Source organism: Giraffa tippelskirchi, chromosome 3 (genome assembly GCF_054371585.1).
Source record: "Giraffa tippelskirchi isolate mGirTip1 chromosome 3, T2T-mGirTip1v1.2.pri, whole genome shotgun sequence".
Classification (NCBI taxonomy): Eukaryota; Metazoa; Chordata; class Mammalia; order Artiodactyla; family Giraffidae; genus Giraffa; species Giraffa tippelskirchi.
Window position 1 is genome coordinate 87,799,573 of NC_137277.1, and position 24,817 is coordinate 87,824,389.

The following is a 24,817-nucleotide window of genomic DNA, read 5'->3' on the forward strand; positions in this document are numbered from 1 at the left end:
TTAATGCTTTTAAATGTTTTCAATGACTATTTCCCTCTCTGAGTAGCTCACATTGAGTTGAAATCTAACTATTAAGAAGAAGCTCAAATTAATATGGATAAATTAAAGGAACTCTATGCCAAATAAAGAACAATTAGACTGAAATGCAGCTCTCTTCTTTATATTTCCACAGTATACAGTAACGAACATACATGAAGATTAATCTACAGCAGCAACTGTCGTCACCCATCTTCACACTCATCAGAGCTTTCTTCACTTGGATCCTCAGTGCTCTCTCCTTCACTCTCACTATTGTCCTCTTCACTCTCGTCATCATCTTCCTCAAGATTTTGTGCTTTCTCTGCCACAGAAAGAAAGAGACTTGTTTAAAATATTTCTTAATATTTCTACCCTGAAAAATCACAATCCTCGTTTCCCCCTCCATCAAGAAATACATAGTTTTAGAATGTGAGAACTGAGCTGAGGGTCAAAGCACTGGTACAAAGAACATATTTTTACTGGCATAAAGATGTTCGTGGATTAAAAATATATTTAAAACATTGGTCTATAAATTTTTTTTTTTTTTTTACTACTGTCAACTTCTTACTTAAGTAGAATAAGAGTAAAGTGAGATTCAGGGTAATGTAGAGGGTACAGACTTTGCTGGGAACCGTGGGATAATCCTTTCAGTTCCTGGGGTATTAGCAAGAACTGTTCCCTCTGGGGACTCGCTCAGTGCCCAATACTGTCTGCCTAGGGAGCCTGCTCTGCTTGGGCAGGTCCACCCCACACAGGGAATGGAGTCATCTTGACCATCCATAGAGGACAAGCTGGTTTCATGAAACCATCTGAGATAATCATTTCACCTTTTCTTAACCACTTCCTGAGGGTGTACTTTGTCAGTTTCCTGGGATAATGGATTTTTAAATAGTGCCTGATCATAATTCTATGAGAAAGAAGGAATTTCAATTTTTAAATTTACCCATCAGCAGCATTTCTTCAATCAGTGAGAAAAACTCCTTGGCCTCAGGATTTTCTGGTTCATAGATTAGAACTGCAAATGGACAAAAGAATGCGTGTTATTAATGTTCAAAGTGTTTCAGCAAACAGCCTCTTCAGTATGAGACTGAAACTGTCAATCAGTTAAGTGAAAATGCACAAAGTGAAAACACCAACAATTATACCACAGGAACATCTAAGCGCAAACAGAGAAAATGCTCTACTTATCTTAGGTACTTTGCAAGGGAAATAATCATTATATTTTCTACCACCTGTCCAAAAAATGCAAACTCCAGCACTATGAGACATCCCTCGAAGGCTTTAGCCATGCTGTTTCTTGACTATAATCATTCCCCAAACAAGGTAGAAATCCTGTAATACATGGAGACTTTGCTAATGACACCCAGTCATCACCTACTTAACAGTATTCTCACCTCTTCATCGGATCCATTGTTTTTAAGTGCTATTTATTCCTTTTTGCTGATCTTTTATGTGAATGTGTCATCTTTCCTTTGGACTAAATCAATAGAATTTTTTAGGCCTGTTGGTATGTTACCAATGTCCTAGAAGCCAGAAAGCTTTATACCTTTTGTTTCTGAGTTTGTTAGATTAGTTAACTTGTTTTTTCAGATCCTGCTCTACAGATCTCTCTCTGCCGTCTTCTTACCTGCCTTGAGGCGTATTCATAATTCTGCATCATCCATTGAATGCTGTGACTTCTGTGTAATATCTTGATGGCCCCCAGGGGGCACTGAAACATAAGTGTGCTATTCGCCTGGCTAAGAGTGAGAACTGTGGGATGGTTCCACTAGGCCCCAGTGGCTCAGAGGACCTTACCCCATATGACTTTCATCCTGACACACTAAACAAATGTCTTTATTTTCTAATCCACTAACATAACAATGTACCATCAATCTGGGTCAGCATGACTGTGTGCCTGCTCAGAACCTGCTTTTAAGGATTCTATGGGTATTTATACATCTTTTAAGGCTTTAATAAAAGTGAGTTTTTACACATTTTAACATGAACTAAAACATGCTTATCATTAACAGTCTAAATCTTTCTCTGAGGTTAAGCCTTTTCCTAGACCAGAGTTTCTCCAACTTGCTCCTTGAGACACTAGTTTCTTAAGATGTTAATATGTATGTGGGAAACTAGGTTAAATGAAGTTAATTAAAGCTTACAGTAAGGAGCAACTGCAGGATTTTACATAGCCATTAATATGCTCAGAACTAGTATGTATCTTACAGAGAAGAGAATACGGTTTCCCTAATTTATTATTCCCATGGAATCCTTCTTGGTGGAATATTTATTAAGCAATCTTGAACTAATATTCCCTGGAACACAACTTAGAAAATTTCATGCTGGAGTTAGGATTATTCCATGGGAATGGGGTATGGGATCAGCTATTTTCATGGTTTAACAAAAACTGCTGGCAGCTGTCAATTTTCAGAGTGAGGGCAAGTATCTACTTTGAAGCTCAGCCGTGCAATATCCATCCCGGTGGTGGTGGGTTAGTTGCTAAGTAGTGTCCAACTCTTGTGATCCCATGGACTGTAGCCTGCCAGGCTCTTCTGTCCATGGGATTTTCCAGGCAAGAATACTGGAATGGATTGCTATTTCCTCCTCCAGGGGTTCTTCCTGACCAGGGTACGAACCCAGGTCTCCAGCACTGCAGGAGATTCTTTATCACTGAGCCACCAGGGATGCCCCAATATTCATCCTAGGTGATAAATAAAAAACTCTTTTTCACTTTTTGACAGGTCACTAGGGTTTGTAAAAAGGCAAGAGAAGCCCTTAGCACATCCCACTGGGGTTGTTTCCCAATCAGGGCCCATAAGCAGAGGCCAGTACGGACCCTGAAGAAAGACTGTCAGATGAGAATCTTGGTTCTGCCACTGTCTAGCTGGGTCACCTTGGGGAAAGTATTTAATGTCTCTGTACCTCAGTTCCCTTATCTATAGTAACACTACTGATCACATCAGGATATTTGATGAATAAAGGAGATAATACAGACAAAGTACTTAGTTTAGTCCTTGATGCATGGTAAGTACTGAATAAATGTTGATTATGAGTTTTCCTGGAGTGACTCTAGGCCTGGAGAAAGGCTTAGTTCCTTCCTAAGTGTGCAGTGGATGCTTCCTTCCGGCTGAAGGGCTGGGGCAGGGAGCTGGGGCTGGGGCTGGGGCAAGCTCTGAGTTCTATGGGGCTCTAAGGCCCTCAGATGGCAGGCGATTTTAGGGTAGACAGGACGCTGGTCTTGTTCACTGTTGCAGCTTAGAGAGTACTTGACAGAGCGGGAGACCTCAAAACATTAAAAAAAATAATGGAATAAATGAATATTAGATGACTGAGTGGGAAGCAGTCTTTTATGCCTTGATAAAATTATACCCCAAGAAAGGGTGATTTAGTTTGCTCAAAAAGAAATAGAAAACATTACAGAAACTCTCTTCTGAAGCTATGTCTGTTTTTGTGTTAGATGCATAATGACGAGAACCATTTTGGTTTTCAGGCCATTATTCTTAAATATTACAATTATTATAATTGATGAAATAGGTCTTCCAGGCTTACATGTTATTTTTATAGAATCTCAGACTGCCTGTGAGCAGAAGTGTTGGCACCCTGAGATGACTCGGCTTCAAGTAAAGAGACCAAGAAATGGGAAGACTGACAGGAAATCTTAAAGTCAATCATGAGATGAACTAAGAAAAGTACCTGGTATTCCTGACTTACAGTCTCATTTAAAAACCATTTTTCCAAGCCTTCACCAGCAAAAGTTTTAGAAGAGCAGATAAAAAAGAAAAGAAACCATTTGCCCCTGGGAGGCAGGGTGGGATGCCCTGCACCCAAGTAAAGATACAAATGACCATACCATGATTGGATGGCAAGGAAATACACCAGGAACTGGAGGCCATTCAAGAGAGTGAATTTGTAAGACACCTCTGAAGGGACAAAGATGTATTATTTCATATAAACTAGTTGCCTTAGATACAAATAAAAATATATATTGGTCAATTTATAGGAGCCATTTCAATCCGATTGATTCATAAAAACACCTCTTTTTCAAGTCTCTGTCTGCTTGACCAGAAATATAAACTTATTATTCAAATGAAGAAATGGAAATATAGCAAGAAATCATAGGCTCTCAAGTCAGACTTGGGATCTAGCTTTACCACTGGGAAGCTGTGTGACTTTGGGTAAATCAATTCTCCATGCTACCTTGGCTTTCCTCATTAGTAAAATAGGGTTAATCCTATCTACCCCACATAGCTGCTGTAAGAATTAAAAACTGTATGCAAGAATGTTCCCATAGTAGGTGTTCAATACATACATATATAAATACATAAAAAGTAAACACATAATCTATGTTTACATGAGTAAATTTATAAATATATGAATATATATATATAGAAAGAAAGATGGATTGTTTTGTGGAAAAGTTAGAAGATGGGGGAACAAAAGAGACAAAAGAATATCTATGCTCTAGAGAACAGACTTGTGGTTACCAAGGGGGAGAGGGTGAGGGAGGGATAGGATGGGAGTTTGGGGTTAGTTCGGTTCAGTTCAGTTGCTCAGACCTGTCCGACTCTTTGCGACCCCATGAACTGCAGCACGCCAGGCCTCCCTGTCCATCACCAACTCCCAGAGTCTACCCAAACCCATGTTCATTGAGTCGGTGATGCCATCCAACCATCTCATCCTCTGTCATCCCCTTCTCCTCCCAAGGCAATTACAGTAGGACCTCATTGTTTATCCATCTTATATGTAATAGTTTGCATCTGCTAATCCCAAACTCCCAGACCCTCCCTTTCCCACTCCTTCTTTTTGTAGTTGGTTCATTTGTGTCATGTTTTAGGTTCTACATATAAGTGATATCATATAGAATTTGTGTTTTTCTGACTTATTTTCTAACTTAGTATGATAATCTCTAGTTGCATCCATGTTGCTGCAAATGACATTATTTTGTTCTTTATGGCTGAGTAGTATTCTGTTGTATATATGTACCTCATCTTCATTATCCATTCATCTGTTGATGGACATTTAGGTTGTTTTTATGTTTTGGCTTTGTGAGTAGTACCGCTACAAACATTCAGTTCAGTTCAGTTGCTCAGTCGTGTCCGGCTCTTTGCGACCCCATGAACTGCAGCACGCCAGGCCTCCCTGTCCATCACCAACTCCCAGAGTCTACCCAAACCCATGTTCATTGAGTCGGTGATGCCATCCAACCATCTCATCCTCTGTCATCCCCTTCTCCTCCCAAGGCAATTATGGTAGGACCTCATTGTTTATCCATCTTATATGTAATAGTTTGCATCTGCTAATCCCAAACTCCCAGACCCTCCCTTTCCCACCCCTTCATTTTGTAGTTGGTTCATTTGTGTCATGTTTTAGGTTCTACATATAAGTGATATCATATAGAATTTGTGTTTTTCTGACTTATTTTCTAACTTAGTATGATAATCTCTAGTTGCATCCATGTTGCTGCAAATGACATTATTTTGTTCTTTATGGCTGAGTAGTATTCTGTTGTATATATGTACCTCATCTTCATTATCCATTCATTTGTTGATGGACATTTAGGTTGTTTTTATGTTTTGGCTTTGTGAGTAGTACCGCTACAAACATTCAGTTCAGTTCAGTTGCTCAGTCGTGTCCGGCTCTTTGCGACCCCATGAACTGCAGCAGGCCAGGCCTCCCTGTCCATCACCAACTCCCAGAGTTTACTCAAACTCATGTCCATTGAGTTGGTGATGCCACCGACCATCTCATCCTCTGTCGTCCCCTTCTCTCCCACCTTCAATCTTTCCCAGCATCAGGGTCTTTTCCAGTGAGTCAGCTCTTCGCATCACGTGGCCAAAGTATTGGAGTCTCAACTTCAACATCAGCCCTTCCAATGAACACCCAGGACTGATCTCCTTTAGGTTGGACTGGTTGGATCTCCTTGCAGTCCAAGGGACTCTCAAGAGTCTTCTCCAACACCACAGTTCAAAAGCATCAATACTTCAGAGCTCAGATTTCTTAATAGTCCAACTCTCACATCCATACATGACCACTGGAAAAACCACAGCCTTGAGTAGTCAGACCTTTGTTGGCAAAGTAATGTCTCTGCTTTTTAATATACTGTCTAGGTTGGTCATAACTTTCCTTCCCAGGAGTAAGCATCTTTTAATTTCATGGCTACAATCACCAGTAGATGCACACTATTATATATAAAATGGATAAACAACAGGTCCTAGTGTATAGCACAGGGGACAATATTCAATATCTGGTGATAAATTTTAGAAAATAATATCTATGCTGTAAGAATTTATATATACTATTTTTGGGTGCATGCTAGATGAAAAAAATTTGTTCTATTGCTCTGAACACAGAGAGGGACTTTAGGCAGCCCTCAGCCAAGCGTTCCTGTTGTCATCAAAGAAATAGCACTTTCTTTCCCCTGAGACAGTCTACAACTCTCCCTGCTTCCTTCAATCTGCCTGGCTTTGCAAAACCTGGGCCTCTCCCATTTCACATCCTTGACTCGCAACCTGCGTCAGGGGTAGCCAGTCTTCCTTTGTACTCCCTGTGCTCTACCCCCGTTCTCTGGGCCCTTTTGCCCACATTTCCCTTTTGCCTCTTCTTCCTCTTGTAAGCAATTCTTTCTCATCTGGCTCCCTGGAAAATGGTGCATTTCTTAGGACCCCCCATAGCATCCTTTCCTAGAATTTAACCCTCAGTTGTAGAGGCACAACTATTTGCCACGGGTAGAAATGAGTAAACAGTATTACTCGATGAGTCAGTCAGTAAGTGTGCAAACCACACCAAACCACATCTGATGTCAACCCCAAAAGGGTTTAGAGCACTTTAGGAGGTGTGCTCTGATTTCTGCTTTCTCTCCAGCTTCCAGCATAATGTCTGGTACAGAGTTAGTGCTCAATGTGTACTGGCTGGAAGAAAGGAAGGGAGGGAGTTTTTAAAGGAATATACTCCCATTAAGATAGATCGTTTGAACTTTTTCATCCTCATTTACCTGGCGCCTAATGCATGTGCATTGCATTTTATTGAGGCCCATAAGCATTTTATTGAGCACCTGCTGTTTACAGTGCGGGGCTAACAGCCAAGACTCACTGACAAATGTGGTGATGTCAGTGTCTATATTTTGTAAGCTTCAGCCAGAGGCTTTTCTAAAATAACTGATAGGTATAAAAACAAAAATAATATATACATTTTCCTACAATTAGACTCCACAAGAAAAACTCAGAGAATTGGGAGCTAGAGCTAGAGCATCACTCCTTTCTGTACCGGCCACACAGAGAGGAAAGGCAGTTGTGGGAAAAGGAGGCTTGGGTTCCCGCTCCAGCTGCGTCACTTTCTCCCTGAGCAGGGCTACACATGCCGCTTAACCTTCTCTCTGCTTCGGTTTCATTACTTATAAAAAGGGAGGACTGGACATGATTCTCTAAGGATTCCTTCTCATTGGAAATTCTATGTTTGTGGGCCACCAAAAATAGTTTTGATCAAACTATTTTATTTGATGGTTCTAAAGGTCAAAAGTGCTTGAAAGGATTAAACAAGGCAAATTATTCTGGATACAAAATAGGTAGTGTTAATGTATTCGAGAAATCGATTTTAAAAATTAGCTTAGTACTTAGGAAGTACTATATTCACAGTGGGGACTCTGTGAGGCAAGGAAGAGTAGACCCCATATCCCTACACCACATTGTCACTAAAAGATTTTAACCATAAAACAGATCTACAATAGTTAATATTTCAAGGCCTGTCATTAATAAAGTTTAATAGTAGAATTGCCATTTTCTCCTTTAAAATATCTAAGACTAACGAAGAGAAAAAGATGGGTAAAATAATTGAAAAGATTATGGGTTTTGATAGAGACTCACAATCTTTCACAACCACTAGATGGACTTTCTAAAACTGGAAAATGAAATCCTTGAAATGAAGAATTCATTGTATAGTTTTAACAGCACACTGGACACAGCAAAAGATAGGATAAATTAACTCAAAAACAGGTCAACAGAAAATATACAAACTAAAGCATAGAAATAAAAGGAAATGGAAAAAACAGAGTATAAGACACATGTGGGACACCAAGGAAAATATCTAATTTGTGTGTAACTGGAGACCCAGGAGTAGAAGAGAGGGACAGAATATGGCAGAAGTAATCTTTGAAAATTAATGGCCAAGAAACCCTCAAACCTGATGAAAACATCAACCCACAGAGTTAAGAAACTCAGCAAATCTCCCAAACCTCTCTTTGCTTAAATACAAAGAAAACCACCACCATTTTGAACATCGAGTCAAACTACTAAAACCCAGATAGAAAAGTAAGGTGGTTCCTATCATTTATCTGCTCATAAGTATCCAGTGGTTTCTCTGCTCACTCAGAGAGAAAGCCAAGGTCCTTAAGCTGTGGAAAGATGCTCTGCAGTCTGCACTGTCCCTGACCTGTAAGCTCTCTGACCTCATCTCCTATCACACGTCCCCTGGCTTAATCTGCTCCGGTTCTGCTGCCTTCCTTGCTGTTCCTGGTCAGGCACGCTCATCTATGAGATATTTGGTATTAGTCCTGGCTGGAATACACTTTCTTCAGACGACAGGACTCATTTCTACAACTTTTTCAAGGGTTTGCTCTAGTCTTCCAGTGAGCCTTGCTGGACTGTCTTACTTAAAACTGCTTTGCTTCCTCCCAGTACTTTCTACTCCTTCTTCCCTTTTCCTCCATAGCACCTATTATCTATGACATGCTAATTATATGTTTGTTGTCTGACACTAGATTAAGTGTGGGATTATTTGCCCAGTGCCTAAACAGCGGCCCTGGAACACAATTTTTTAAATTTTTATTAAGGTTTCGCCAGTGGTGATTGTACAGTGGAAGTGAGAAATAGATTTAAGGGACTAGATCTGATAGACAGAGTGCCTGATGAACTATGGACAGAGGTTCGTGACATTGTACAGGAGACAGGGATCAAGACCATCCCCATGCAAAACAAATGCAAAAAAGCAAAATGGCTGTCTGAGCAGGCCTTACAGATATCTGGAAAAGAAGAGAAGCAAAAAGCAAAGGAGAAAAGAAAAGATATTCCCATCTGAATGCAGAGTTCCAAAGAATAGCAAGGAGAGATAAGAAAGCCTTCCTCAGTGATCAACGCAAAGAAATAGAGGAAAACAACAGAATGGGAAAGACTAGAGATCTCTTCAAGAAAATTAGAGATATCAAGGGAACATTTCATGCAAAGATGGGCTCGATAAAGGACAGAAAATGTAGGGACCTGACAGAAGCAGAAGATATTAAGAAGAGGTGGCAAGAATACACAGAAGAACTGTACAAAAAAGATCTTCATGACGCAGATAATCACGATGGTGTGATCACTCACCTAGAGCCAGACATCCTGGAATGTGAAGTCAAGTGGGCCTTAGGAAGCATCACTACGAACAAAGCTAGTGGAGGTGATGAAATTCCAGCTGAGCTATTTCAAATCCTAAAAGATGATGCTGTGAAAGTACTGCACTCGATATGCCAGCAAATCTGCAAAACTCAGCAGTGGCCACAGGACTGGAAAAGGTCAGTTTTCATTCCAATTCCTAAGAAAGGCAATGCCAAAGAACGCTCGAACTACTGCACAATTGCACTCATCTCACATGCTAGTAAAGTAATGCTCAAAATTCTCCAAGCCAGGCTTCAGCAATACGTGAACCGTAAACTTCCAGATGTTCAAGCTGGTTTTCTAAAAGGCAGAGGAACCAGAGATCAAATTGCCAACATCCAATGGATCATCGAAAAAGCAAGAGAGTTCCAGAAAAACATCTATTTCTGCTTTATTGACTATGCCAAAGCCTTTGACTGTGTGGATCACAGTAAACTGTGGAAAATTCTGAAAGAGATGGGAATACCAGGCCATCTGACCTGTCTCTTGAGAAACCTGTATGCAGGTCAGGAAGCAACAGTTAGAAATGGACATGGAACAACAGACTGGTTCCAAATAGGAAAAGGAGTACGTCAAGGCTCTATATTGTTACCCTGCTTATTTAACTTATATGCAGAGTACATCATGAGAAACGCTGGGCTGGAAGAAACACAAGCTGGAATCAAGATTGCTGGGAGAAATATCAATAACCTCAGATATGCAGATGATGCCACCCTTATGGCAGAAAGTGAAGAAGAACTAAAGAGCCTCTTGAGGAAAGTGAAAGAGGAGAGTGAAAAAGTTGGCTTAAAGCTCAACGTTCAGAAGACTAAGATCATGGCATCTGGTCCCATCACTTCATGGGAAATAGATGGGGAAACAGTGGAAACAGTGGCTGACTTTATTTTTTTGGGCTCCAAAATCATTGCTGATGGTGATTGCAGCCATGAAATTAAAAGACGCTTACTCCTTGGAAGGAAGGTTATGACCAACCTAGATAGCATATTTAAAAGCAGAGACATTACTTTGCCAACAAAGGTCCGTCTAGTCAAGGCTATGGTTTTTCCAGTAGTCATGTATGGATGTGAGAGTTGGATGGTGAAGAAAGCTGAGCGCCGAAGAATTGATGCTTTTGAACTGTGGTGTTGGAGAAGACTCTTGAGAGTCCCTTGGACTGTAAGGAGATCCAACCAGTCCATCCTAAAGGAGATCAGTCCTGGGTGTTCATTGGAAGGACTGATGTTGAAGCTGAAACTCCAATACTTTGGCCACCTCATGCGAAGAGTTGACTCATTGGAAAAGACCCTAATGTTAGGAAGGGTTGGGGGCAGGAGGAGGAGGGGACGACAGAGGATGAGATGGTTGGATGGCATCACCGACTCGATGGACATGGGTTTGGGCAAACTCCGGGAGTTGGTGATGGACAGGGAGGCCTGACGTGCTGTGATTCACAGGGTTGCAAAGAGTCGGACACGACTGAGCGACTGAACTGAACTGAGTGGCTCAGTGGTAAAGAATCCACTCGCAATTCAGAAACACAGGAGACATGGGTTCAATCCCTGGGTCAGGAAGATCCCCTGGAGGAAGAAATGGCAACCCACTACAGTATTCTTGCCTGAAAAATCCCATGGACAGAGAAGCCTGGCAGGTAGGTAACTCAAATATTTGTGGAATAACTGCATGCTAAGGAAGGCTTGTGAAGTCGCTCAGTCGTGTCCGATTCTTTGCGACCCCATGGACTGCAACCCACCACGACTGAGCAACTTCACTTCTTCACTTCTAAGGAAGGCTTGTTTTACTACATGACACTTCTTTGAAACTAAAGGCATATGTTACTAACCCATTGTCATGAAGCTAATGATTTTAACATACCTTCTAATGGCGTCCTTGTCAGTTTATCCCACTTAAAGTTACTCTAGAATTCTAATTTAAATTAGTCCTTATACCAGTTTTTACTATTAAGGATTCACCGAGACACTATGAGGGAATTCACTAGCTGTATGATAATCAAACCATCTTACATATTAGGGAATGTATTTAGAAACAAAGAGAAGACTAGGAAAAGAGAAGTATTTTGTACTTACTCATCTGACATAATTTTTTTGCCAAATGGTAGTCGTGGCCCATTTCTGCTCTCAGGAACTGGAAAACATTAAGAAATTCTTCAGCTATGCAGTTTCACAGAGAATTTAAATGTCAGTTATAAACCCCCTAGAAAATATTCCATTAATGATTAACTATTTTGCTTTTAACTTTTACACATGTTTTTCCAGGAGTGAGTCTGTAATCAATCAGTTAGTGAAGAATATTTAAGCACTTCTAATGGCAGGGCCACAGAGTAAGTATCTCACTTCTGTTTTACTGCAGCCACACTGTGCACACGCTACCGAACAATCTGAGAATACTTAGGTTGATTCAACTGGCAAGACACGAACACTTTAATCACTTTAATATCCCTTAGGTTCAGACAGTTTTTATTTGTGAACTTAGTCCATAATTATATGACAATATAATTATATATTTTCAATATTTTCCAATATTGATTGCTATTATCCCATCTATTTTCCTTTTAATATTTTATTGCATTTTTTTGTTATAAAGTAACATATTAAAAAAATTTTTTTTAATTGAAGGATAATTGCTTTACAGAATTTTGTGGTTTTTTGTCAGACATCAACAAGAATCAGCCAAAGGTACATCCATGTCCCCTCCCTCCCAGACTTCCCTCCCATCTCCCTCCCCACCCCACCCTTCACCCTGTCACAGAGCCCCTGTTTGAGTTTCCTGATTCATACAGCAAATTCCCATTGGCTGTCTATTTTACATATAGTATTGTAAATTTCTATGTTACTCTCTCAATACATCTCCCCTTCTCCCTCCTCTCCTCCCACCCTGTCCATAGGTCTGTTCTCTATGTCCATTTCTCCATTACTGCCCTGAAAATAAATTCATCAGTGCCATCTCTTCAGATTCCCTATATATGTGTCAGTATACGATATTTATATTTCTCTGACTTCTTCACTCTGTATAATGGGCTCTAGTTTCATCCACCTCATTAGAACAGATTCAAATGTGTTCTTTTTATGGCTTAGTATTCCATTGTATACACGTACCACAGCTTCTTTATCCATCCGTCAATGGACATCTAGGTTGCTTCCATGTTCTAGCTATTGCAAATAGTGCTGCAGTGAACATTGGGGTACATGTGTCTTTTTCAGTTTTGATTTCATCAGGGTATATGCCTAGGAGTGGGATTGCTGGGTCATATGGTGGTTTAATTCCCAGCTTTTTAAGGCTTCTCTCCATACTGTTTTCCATAGTGGCTGTATCAGTTTACATTCCCACCACCAATGCAAGAGTGTTCCCTTTTCTCCACACCCTCTCCACCATTTATTATTTGTAGACTTTTTGATGATGGCCATTCTGACTGGCGTGAGGTGGTATCTCACTGTAGTTTTGACTTGCATTTCTCTGATAATGAGTGATATTGAGCATCTTTTCATGTGCTTGTTAGCCATCTGTATGTCTTCTTTGGAGAAATGTCTCTTCAGGTCCCTTTCCCACTTTGGTTGTTTGCTTTCCTGGTATTGAGTTGTATAAGCTGCTTGTGTATTTTGGAAATTAATTATCAGTTGTTTCCCTTGCTATTATTTTCTCCCATTCTGAGGGCTGTCTTTTCACCTTGTTTGTAGTTTCCTTTGATGTGCAAAAGCTTTTAAGTTTAATCAGGTTCCACCTATTTTTGTTTTTATTTCCATTTCTCTAGAAGGTGGGTCATAGAAGATCCTGCTTTATGTCGTTGAGTGTTCTATGTTCTTCTCTAACAGTTTAATAGTTTCTGGTCTTACATTTAGGTCTAACCCATTTTGAGTTTATCTTTGTGTATGGCGTTAGGTAGTGATCTAATTTCATTCTTTTGCACAGAGCTGTCCAGTTTTCCCAGCACCACTTATTGAAGAGGCTGTCTTTGCCCCATTGTCTTTGCCTCATTTGTCAAAAATAAGGTACCCATAGGTGCGTGGCTTTATCTCTGGGATCTCTATCTCATTCCATGGGTCTGTATTTCTGTTTTTGTAACACATATTTTTCTATGTGTTATAAATTTTTTTCTTATTTGTTGGGGTATAGTTGCTTTACAATGTTGTGTTATTTTCTGCTATACAACAAACTGAATCAGTTGTATGTATACATATCTCTCCTTCCTCTTGGACCTCCCTCCACCTCTTCATCCCATCCCTCTAGGTCACCATAGAGCATCAAGCTGAGCTCCGTGTGCTATACAGTAGGTTCCCACTAGCCATCTGTCTTATGCATGGAAGTCTGTACATGCCAATTTCAGTCTCCCAATTCATCCCAACCCCTCTTCCTCACCCTGTGTCCACATGTCCGTTCTCTGCAACTGCGTCTCTATTCCAGCCCTGCAAATAGGTTCATCTGTTGTATGTAGGAAATTTAAATGCTAAATAAACACATATCTTGTCTCCAATTAAACAGCATCTGTATTTTTACCATCCAGAGAATTTTTTTTCTAGATAATTTTATTTATTTTTGGGGGGCTGTGCTGGGTCTTTGTTGCTACACAAGCTTTCCTGTAGTTGTAGTGAGTGGAGGCTACTCTAGCTGCAGTGCCCGGGCTTCTCATTGCGATGGCTTCTCTTGTTGGCTGGTCACAGGCTCTAGAGAGCGCAGGCTTCAGTAGTTGTGGCACGTGGGCTAAGTAATTGCGGCTCATGGACTCAATAATTGTGGTGCACGGGCTTAGTTGCTCTATGGCATGTGGGATCTTCCTGGCTCAGGGATTGAACCCATGTCTCCTGCAATAGCAGGTGGCTTCTTTATCACTGAGCCACCAGGGAAGCCCCCAGAGATGTTTATTTTAAACATCTCCATGTACATCATTTTAGTATTTTTTTTCCATAAAGGAACACATATATATTTACAAAAACTATGATATTCAGTAACTTTAAAAAAATATACCACATATGATGATCATCTTCTCCCCATGGAATTAAACATTATTACATATTTTTTACTTACTTAGGCTCCATAATTGACTAATCTTCCATTATTATTTGGATAGCTTTTATTAAAAAAAGAACACTACACTGGGGGGGACTGTTCTTGCTTATGTGTGACATTCTGAACTATTTGCATGTACACTAGGCTTACATGTAGGAATTCATTTGGTAAACAAATCAAGAAGGCAATCCTGGCATAGGAAACAGCATTGGCAAAACATAGGAAACAGCAAAAGCATGGAGGCCTGAAACGTCACATGCAAAAATTGTTCACAAATGTTTACTGATAATTCTATGGAGACCAAACAGTTTTACCTCACATGTTGTGGTATCAGAGTCTAACTTTCATTAATATTACACAGCTTCATGTATACAGTAAGAACTTCATAACAGTGCATTTTCATTTCTCCCCTTCTCATCCTTTGTATTATTGTTGTCACATTTTACTTGTACACAGTGGGTCCCTCGCTTTATCTGGGCTATAATTTTACATAGGTTAGACCACCCAATAGTCTCCCCAAAGTCACTGATATTCCTTTTTTTCCCTATGTATTTTATTTGAGAAACTTCTAAGGCTATGTGTTCAAGTTCATCGTTTCTCCTCTGCTGTTATGATCTGTTGAGTCCATCTCCCTCCACTCCCTCTCCCTTCTTACACCCTCTGTGTGTGATACACACATACAATGCTATTTCCTATGCCAGGAATGCCATTTTGTTTACCAAATGAGTTCCTACATGTCCCTCTTCTTTTAAGTTTCTAAGATTCCATTCTTGTCTCTTCCTCTTAATCCTTCCTTTACCTTTTTGTTTCTCCTGCTTCATTTCTCAATTAGTCCCTTAATCCTCCCTGTTCCCAGACAATTTTATGAACGTCTCTACTGGCACATATTATAAATTGCATTAGATAACATAATAAGTGTTTGTTAGTTCTCAAGGGTAAAGACATGTCTTTCTTATTTATCTCTAAATATCCCAAGTAACTAGCATGGTACCAAGTAGAAGGTTTTTCTAAAAGAGGTCCTTGAAGAGTTTTATACCAAAACTTCTCTTATTCCTGTTTCTAACTTTACCAGAATAATCTGAGTCACTGCCAGAATATTCTCTCATCTCTACCCTCATGAAAGTAGTAACAAAGATGAGTAACCAGGTAAGCATCTGTGTGTGGGCAAGGATATTTTAACTATTTTTTTAGTCTTCAAGGCTATATACTATTTAGCTAATTTAATATTTTTAAGTTTTTTGAGTTATAGAAGCAAAACTTACTTCTGTCATTAACTCTAATGGAGCATGAGTATCCTTATTAGGGTTGCTGTCTTCCTCCTTATCTTCATCACTGGTATCCTCACCATCATCATCTGTTGATTCAGACAATTTATCATCGATATCCTCAGGGCAATGTTCATTATTTTTCTCCTGCTCTGCAATGACTACATTTTTGCTCATTTCACCTAAAACAATATATGTAATTTAGTAGATATTGAAACATATTCATAAATTTAAAATGGTCACTCCTAAACTATAATGTAGCAAGTGTACATGTTACTATGTGTTCTCCTGTCCTAGATTTTTTTTTTTTCATTAACTAGACAGCACTGCAATAAACTTACCTGATTTCCATTTCCCAAAAACAGGTAATAAAATTGCTAAGTGAAAGAGGAAAAAATACAAACTGAGAATACTGAGCTGATGTTAGTGTTAATTGTTTGGTGCTTGAAACTGTAATAAATGGAAACAGTTTTGTTTATAAAGAATATAACTTCAAGAAAAAAAATTCCTTTTTATCCATAGAAATATATTTCTTAAATTGTTCTTATAGGAATATAAATGTAAAATAAAGAGCTTGGGAAGTAAAAGTAAGACTAGAGAGGCTGAAAAGTAATTCTTAGGCAGATAGTCACTGTGCAGATACTTGAGAATAAAATTGTCCCTCTCCCTGGACACACACACACACACACTAATCAGATATATGTGAAGTGTTCTAGATATGACCAGAGGTTATATAACATTATTAATGATTTTTCTTAATGTCAAGTCATAGATGACTGAAAAATAAAACATAAGCACTACTTTGACTACCCATTCAATGTGTGGCGCTATACTGAGCCCCATGAACACTAAAATGTACAGTCACTGATCTCAGGGTACTCATTCACACTCTAACTGGGGAGCCAGAAACATAATGGGTAACTGTGAAACAATGGCAGTCCAGTGAGAAAGACATATACTGGGTACATGAGAGGACACAGGAGAGACGAGAGACCCATTCTGGTCTGAATGGATCAGTTTTTCCAAGGGGAGGGGACAGCATGAACCAGTACAAAAACAACCCATGTGGAGCTAACACCTTGATGTGCTTATTATGGGTCAAAGTTGAGGCTGAAATGGCGACAGATGTGGCCAGAGGGGTACAAGCTGGATAATGGATTCTTGTGGGCCAGGAGTCTTGGAGTTAGAACTTTATCCTAAGAATGAAGGGGCTAGTCATGAAAGATTTAAGTAGGGAAACAAGTAGGATCAATTTTTAATTTCTGAAGGAACTCTTGGAGAGCAGGGTAGAAACTGTGTTTGAGGGCAGACCAAAAAAAAGAAAGACAAAAAGAGCAGGGAGAGAGGTGGTTAGAAAGAAAAAACCACCTTTAAAAAGGCCAGGTAACATTCTGGAAAGGGAGTGAGATGGGGAAACCAAAAAATCTTTCAGTCTTTTGTCATAAACCTCAGAAAGGCTGTGACAAAATGAAACACCTTCACATTTTCTCAAGGCTTATAGGAGTCAGCGATGTTTGAAGATTCCAGGATTCTGTATGGATTCACAGCAATAACTTTACTGAATAAAACTGTGGAAGAGGAAGCTTGCGCATTCCCACCTCTTACTTTGTTTCCTTCTTTTGCATTCAGAGGCCCTACAGGGCTGTTAAAAAGCCAGCTCAAAATGAATTCTAATAATGGGAATTTTCTAAGCAGTTTTTAGACTGCATTTACTGACAACGCACAATAGCACTTGCTGTTTGACTACAAATATGCCAAAAGACAACAAAAACTAGAAAATATTATTCTCAGGAACAAAATCCAAAAACGGACTCAATGGTTGTGTATATAAGTGTGTATGTCTTGCTCTTCATCTAAATTGGGGAGACAATCTTACATATTGGTTAAGAAGAAAATTTGTTTCCTGAAGTTCATTAACTAATTAAATTGTTACATCTTGACTTAGGGTAAAGAATCATGAGATCTTTAACCCCTCAAATCAACAGTTGCTTGTATATGAAGGGTTACTGGAGTACTTATACTATTTCTGCTCTTTTTCTATAAGCTGAAATATTTCTAAAGAAAACATTTAAAAAAAAGTCCAAGTGAAAAAGATGGTTGATAGTGCACAGTTAAAACAGGGATAAAGAAGGAGAGAGATTAGAGAAATATTTAAGAGGTAAAATCTCCATGGCAGACATTTTCCAAATGTTAGTAATTCTTATAACACTATCCATTTTGCCATATGAAAGTAAGCTATACTATTTACTTAGTATCTTTTTTTAATCTACCTTTTTAACTTAGAAATTTTGCTAGATCATAAAAATTATCCTGGGAACTTCCCTGGCTGTTCAGTGGTTAAGATTCTGTACTGCCAATGCAGAGGGCACAGGTCGGAACTCTGGTCAGAAAACTAAGATCCCACATGTCATGCAGTATGACCAAAAGATAACAATAAAAAATTTTAAAAATTATACCCAAAATTGACAGAGGTATTAATAAAAGATATAACAATCATAGCAAATATTATGTCATTACTCTTCTGAATACTACATATTAAGTTATTTAATTCTGTCAACATCTCAATGAGGTGTGTACTGTTTTTATCCCATTTGTAGATTAAACTGAGAGACAGGAGACAGGTTAAATAACTCGCTCAACTTACACCACTAATTAAGGTAGATCTGGGAGTCAATCTGGCTCCAGAGTCCATATTCTTCACCACGTTCTTATCTTTTTTCTGATACACATTAAAATATAAAAAGTTTACCCTGGGTTTCCTAAAATTCTCTCTTTGGGAAACACTATTGAGCTTGCCAGCTCTTTTGCTCTGCAGATGAATTTCACAGTTTCAACCTGAACTTGTGCTACATCATCCCCTGCTTTTAGGATTCTGGGTGTGTGGGAAGTCTTGTGAGATGTCTTCTTTGATGGGAGTGTGGCCATGAGCTGCTTTAAATATGTAGAAACACTGGTGTTAGAAGGAAGAAAATAAGGAAATCCAGGAAAGGTTGACAGAAGACAATGTTAAGAAAAATCAGGCTCTCCCCCTCCAAAGAAAAAGTTGGGAAAACTCCTCATTCTAAGCAAAAGATAACGTCCTCAAAAGAGATACCCAGAGTGTGATGCCTGGGCTATTCAGGCCATCTACCTGTTTCCTTTACAGCCTCCATTGGCTCACGACCACTCTAACCTTACAGTGTGTACCCAGCCTGTTCACCGACTCAACACACTGGTGTCATCAGAGATGGTCATAATAGGAAATTAAGAACTTCATGTGATGTCACAGGGACTCATTGAATTCACAAACCACTGAGGATCATGAGAGAGGTTCCCTGATCCCCAGATCGAAGGTAGTCCTCGCTCTCCCATTTACATTATAGTACCCAGCCCAACCTGTCTTTGTCTTATTGGTTTGTATTATTATTATTTAATAGTTGGCTATCTATGTGAACCTCATAGGGGCAAGCGTCTTTTCTATTTGATAACTATTATACCCACAGCTTCTAAACAAGTGTCTGGCACTCAGTAAATCACTGTTGAATGACTGGAACTTGTTATTGCTTTCACAGGTATTTCAATCCACTCTAAACTTTAATACTCTGTTGTTATCATTTTATGTAATATCACCCCTGGATCACACCTGACTGCATATTAGAATCATCCCATACATGAGTTTGAAAAATTACTGATTCCTAAGACCTGCCCCAGACTTACAAGTTGTCAACATCCCAAAGGTCCTAAAGAAGGAAGGCTGAAATAGAAGCTACAGTTACTCAAATAAAATAAATGGTATTACCTATGCTTTCTTTTAAGAAGGAAGATGACCATAGCTTAGATTGTAGATTTGTTTCTATTTCTTTGTTTGAAATACTCTTTGAAGATATTCTATTTTCAGTGTTATTTGAAGAGATTTTATTTTCAATATTTTTTGAAGAGACTTCCTTCCTAGATGTTAAAGTATATAGTTAAAAAATACTTTTTTAGGTTACAATTCTGTTAAAGGTTCTATATGGGTTCATACACAAACACACATTTAATATAAACATATAGTATATCAATAATAAATAGCTAAGATGCAATATCTTCTCTGTGGAAAAGCATTAAAAATAAGTTTTACTTATGTTTAAAATTCTATTTCTACCAGGCATTTGTCATTGTGTAATGATTCTTAGAATCTTTTCGGAGTTAACATAGAACATATAAGCAATCCACTACATGAATGTCCCTGGCATATCATTATGATATGGTGAAATAAAACTATTTAAGGAATACTAGACTTTGGGTTTTTTTTCAAGTCAGTTCTTACCACTGTTAAATGTTTATGATTAGAGTCCAATGCTAATATTAACCCTTGCTCACAATATGAAGTAGCCTGTTTTTTTTATTAAATGGCTGAAATAAAGATGGGTTAATTTTCTCTTTTAGCCTTTAAGCCTGAAACCTCACGTCAACAGGTAATGTATTGAGACAGAGGATTTCTGTGTGGCACACTGACAGGCACCCATGCTGGTGGAAAAATAACCCCATGTTCATTTTTTGTGGTCTTAAGATCATTTTAGTATGTCTCCTTTACTGAGTTTAAAAAATTCAACTTCTAGTTTGCATGACAAGATATAAAAAGATGTAAAGTATTATTTTTTTCCCCAAAAGTTATGATGGCTCTGTTTTATTCCCATTGAAATATGACTCTGTAACATTAGTAGTTAAGTTAGTGGTTTTGCACAGTGATTTAGCAAATAGGCTGAAGAGCTTCTTACGTTCCTAATACTATGGGAGAGAATGGAACCTTGACTTCCCCAGTATATGCTGCTAGAGCAAAATCCCTCTCTGGTGATGAAAAATGCACAGCAAACAAGATTTACAGTTGTTTTTTTTCTGCCCTCCTTGATTTTCTAATTGTGAAAGGAGACATCAAAGAAGAAACCCTACATGTGAAAAGTTGAGAAGTCACTTAAGTATTCAGTTTCTAGCATGGTAGAATCCTATTATGCCAAAGGTCACCACAAGTGATTACTGGAATTCATATGCTCTAATATCTATTCCTTTTATCTATGAAAGGACAGCTTTCATCTAGATTAGATATACTGCCTTTTTATTATTACAGAATTTCATTGAATTTAAGAGCATCTATTTCTTTTTTAAAAAAGGTTAAACTATAGTTGGTTTATAATACTGTTAGTTTCAGGTGTATAGCAAAGTAGTTCAGTTTAATATATGTGTGTGTATACATATATATTCTTTTTCATGTTTGTTCCATTAAAGTTTATTACAGGATATTGAATATAGTTCCTTGTGCTATACAGTAAATCCCTACTGTTTATCTGTTTTATATATAGTGGTGTTTATCTGTTAATCCCATACTCCTCCATTTATCCCTTCCCTCTTTCCCCTTTGGCAACCATAAATTTGTTTTCTATGTCTGTGAGTCTGTTTCTGTTTGGTAAATAAGTCCATTTGTATTATTTTTTAGATTCCACATGTAAGTGATATCATATGATATTTGTCTTTATGTCTGATTTACTTCACTTACTATGATAATCTCTAGGTCCAGCCAAAGATACCACCTATTTATTATAAGACATACTAACATTTAAGAAAGAAAAAGCATTGCCAGTATAAGATGCCATCAACTGTAAGAAATGTTACAATATGAAGAAAATATGCATGCTTCAGAATCTATGAAATATTGTACTTATATATTCACTAAGTTACACCCCTAAAGAGGGGAATTTAGCTAATCTAGTTCTGGATATTTGAACAGTATGAAATACCTTTAATAATTTTAATGACAGAACATGGAAGAAGCCTGAAGATAAAAAGGATATTACTATTTGGAAGCAGTGAACATGCCATAAAAACACATATGCTGCTGCTGCTGCTGCTACTAAGTCGCGTCAGTTGTGTCCGACTCTGTGCGACCCCATAGACGGCAGCCCACCAGGCTCTGCCATCCCTGGGATTCTCCAGGCAAGAACACTGGAGGGGGTTGCCATTTCCTTCCCCAAGGCATGAAAGTGAAAAGTGAAAGTGAAGTTGCTCAGTCGTGTCCGACTCTTAGGGACCGCAGGGACTGCAGCCTACCAGGCTCCTCTGTCCATGGGATTTTCCAGGCAAGAGTACTGGAGTGGGTCGCCAGTGCCTTCTCCAAAAACACATATGAGAAAGGGCCAAATGATCAATGGTAAAATACGAATTCCTCTTCTGCTCACTTTCTGATATACAGTCTTCCTTATACACAGTTTCAAAGAAGAGGCCCAAACTCCAACCTCCTCTTCAACTACAATCTGTTGACTTCATCTGAGAAAGTGACTTATGGCAACAGTGCCTCTAACCAATTAACGTAAAGAGATAACCAGTATACTCGAAAAGATCTGTTTTCTGTAAATACAGTTACAGTTGAGGAAAGATTAAAATTATTACTTTTTGGAAGATGGAAAATATTTAATTTAGTATCTACTAAGGTTAGACAGTCAAGTTAAATATCCCACTGGAATGTATTTATGCTAGAGGGCAGATAACACAGGTTTTAGAATTAATTAGTATGTTAAGTACATTAAATGTCCTCAAGTTTCTACTGGAATTAATAATTCCTTAAAGTTCATATTTTAAACTTTGTTTTAAAATTATTTATACTTATCAAATTATTTATATTTATCAAATTATTTATATTTATCAAATTATATTTATATTTATATTTATATTCAGAGTGCCTGAAGAACTATGGACAGAGGTTCATGACATTGTACAGGAGGCAGTGATCAAGACCATCCCCAAGAAAAAGAAATGCAAAAAAGGCAAAATGGTTGTCTAAAAAGGCTTTACAAATAGCTGTGAAAAGAAGAGAAGCGAAAGGCAAAGGAGAGAAGGAAAGATATACCCATTTGAATGCAGAGTTCCAAAGAATAGCAAGGAAAGATAAGAAAGCCTTCCTCAGTGATCACTGCAAAGAAATAGAGGAAAACAACAGATTGGGAAAGACTAGAGATCTCTTCAAGAAAATTAGAGATACCAAGGGAACATTTCATGCAAAGATGGGCTCAATAAAGGACAGAAATGGTATGGATCTAACAGAAGCAGAAGACATTAAGAAGAGGTGGCAACAATACACAGAAGAACTATACAAAAAAGATCTTCACAACCCAGATGGTGTGATCACCAACCTAGAGCCACATCCTGGAATGTGAAGTCAAGTGGGCCTTAGGAAGCATCACTACGAACAAAGCTAGTGGAGGTGATAGAATTCCAGTTGAGCTATTTCAAATCCTGAAAGATGATGCTGTGAAAGTGCTGCACTCAATATGCCAGCAAATTTAGAAAACTCAGCAGTGGCCACAGGACTGAAAAAAGTCAGTTTTCATTCCAATCCCAAAGAAAGGCAATGCCAAAGAGCGCTCAAACTACCACACAATTGGACTCTTCTCACACGCTAATAAAGTAATGCTCAAAATTCGCCAAGCCAGGCTTCAGCAATAGGTGAACTGTGAAGTTCCAGATGTTTAAGCTGGATTTAGAAAACACAAAGGAACCAGAGATCAAGTTGCCAACATCCATTGGATCATTGAAAAAGCAAGAGAGTTCCAGAAAAACATCTACTTCTGCTTTATTGACTATGCCAAAGCCTTTGACTGTGTGGATCACCAGAAACTGTGGAAAATTCTGAAAGAGATGGGAATACCAGACCACCTTACTTACCTCCTGAGAAATATGTATGCAGGTCAAGAAGCAATAGTTAGAACTGGACATGGAACAACAGACTGGTTCCAAATAGGAAAAGGAGTATGTCAAGGCTGTATATTGTCACCCTGCTTACTTAACTTATATGTAGAGTACATCATGCAAAATGCTGGGTTGGATGAAGCACAAGCTGGAATCAAGATTGCCAGGAGAAATATCAATAACCTCAGATATGGAGATGACACCACCCTTATGGCAGAAAGTGAAGAAGAACTAAAGAGCCACTTGATGAAAGTGAAAGAGGAGAGTGAAAAAGTTGGTTTAAAACTCAACATTCAGAAAACTAAGATCATGGCATCTGGTCCCATCACTTCATGGCAAATTGATGGGGAAACAGTGACAGACTTAATTTTTTTGGGTTCCAAAATCACTGCAGATGGTGATTGCAGCCATGAAATTAAAAGACGCTTGCTCCTTGGAAGAAAAGTTATGACCAACCTAGATAGCACACTAAAAAGCAGAGACATTACTTTGCCAACAAAGGTCTGTCTAGTCAAAGCTATGGTTTTTCCAGTAGACATGTATGGATGTGAGAGTTGGACTATAAAGAAAGTTGAGCGCCGAAGAATTGATGCTTTTGAACTGTGGTGTTGGAGAAGACTCTTGAGAGTCCCTTGGACTGCAAGGAGATCCAACCAGTCCATCCTAAAGGAAATCAGTCCTGAATATTCATTGGAGGGACTGATGTTGAAGGTGAAACTCCAGTACTTTGGCCACCTGATGTGAAGAGCTGACTCATTTGAAAAGACCCTGATGCTTGGAAAGATTGAAGGTGGGAGGAGAAGGGGATGCCAGAGGATGAGATGGTTGGATGGCATCTCCAACTCAATGTACATGAGTTTGAATAAGCTCCGGGAGTTAGTGATGGACAGGGAGGCCTGGTGTGCTGCAGTTCATGGGGTTGCAAAGAGCCGGACACGACTGAATGAGTGAACTGAACTGAACTGATATTTATCGAACATGAGCCTAAATACAAAATTAATTTAAACTTACTTTTCTGAGACTGTCTTTGCTATATTTAGAGAGACTTGCAAAAGTCAGTGAGGTATAAAGTTTGCTTACCAATCTTGTTCTGTGTCTAAAGAAGCATTTACTTAAAGCATAAAAATGGGAACAAAAAAATGTGTCATACATTTTATAAAAGATAAAATATGATTATGGAATAACCTATAGATACTATTTTATCATCCTCAAACAGTTGAGTTCTGTGGGTTTCCTTTAGCTGTTTTCCCCACACATCTATGAACTTGAAAGCTTGACCAAAAAACCCAATAGATCGAAGGTCCAACATCTATAAGACTTTATCTAGCATTAAAGATACACTTTACTTTTACTGCTGAAAACAGTTTGTTAATTAAGTGCCATTTGTTGGGTAGACAAAATCTCTGACACATGGGATCCGTGAGGAAAAAAGGAAATGAGTTATTTGGCCTT

General features: G+C 38.6%; 1 protein-coding gene and 1 long non-coding RNA gene across 27 annotated transcripts in view; one reads left to right on the top strand and one right to left on the bottom strand.

Annotated features, from left to right (window-relative positions):
* Nucleotides 1-24,817, bottom strand: part of ERICH2 (glutamate rich 2) — a 66,199-nt gene that overhangs the window by 14,604 nt on the left and 26,778 nt on the right. For 13 of the 26 annotated variants that reach the window (XM_081577846.1, XM_081577857.1, XM_081577849.1 and 10 more), the window contains 5 exons: nucleotides 19,446-19,594; nucleotides 15,665-15,849; nucleotides 11,468-11,525; nucleotides 962-1,033; nucleotides 145-340 (listed from right to left, as the gene is read on the bottom strand). In XM_081577846.1, coding sequence (XP_081433972.1) covers nucleotides 222-340; nucleotides 962-1,033; nucleotides 11,468-11,525; nucleotides 15,665-15,849; nucleotides 19,446-19,594 — 583 coding nt within the window. In that variant the 3' untranslated portion in view covers nucleotides 145-221. Of the gene's footprint in view, nucleotides 1-144; nucleotides 341-961; nucleotides 1,034-11,467; nucleotides 11,526-15,664; nucleotides 15,850-16,008; nucleotides 16,040-18,797; nucleotides 18,881-19,445; nucleotides 19,595-21,179; nucleotides 21,233-24,817 lie in introns of those variants that run through there. The other 13 variants (XM_081577852.1, XM_081577863.1, XM_081577850.1 and 10 more) reach the window with 6 other exon arrangements.
* Nucleotides 18,915-24,726, top strand: LOC145541432 (uncharacterized). The gene is made up of 2 exons (XR_014079012.1): nucleotides 18,915-18,999; nucleotides 22,355-24,726. It is a non-coding gene; the product is annotated as an uncharacterized LOC145541432 (long non-coding RNA).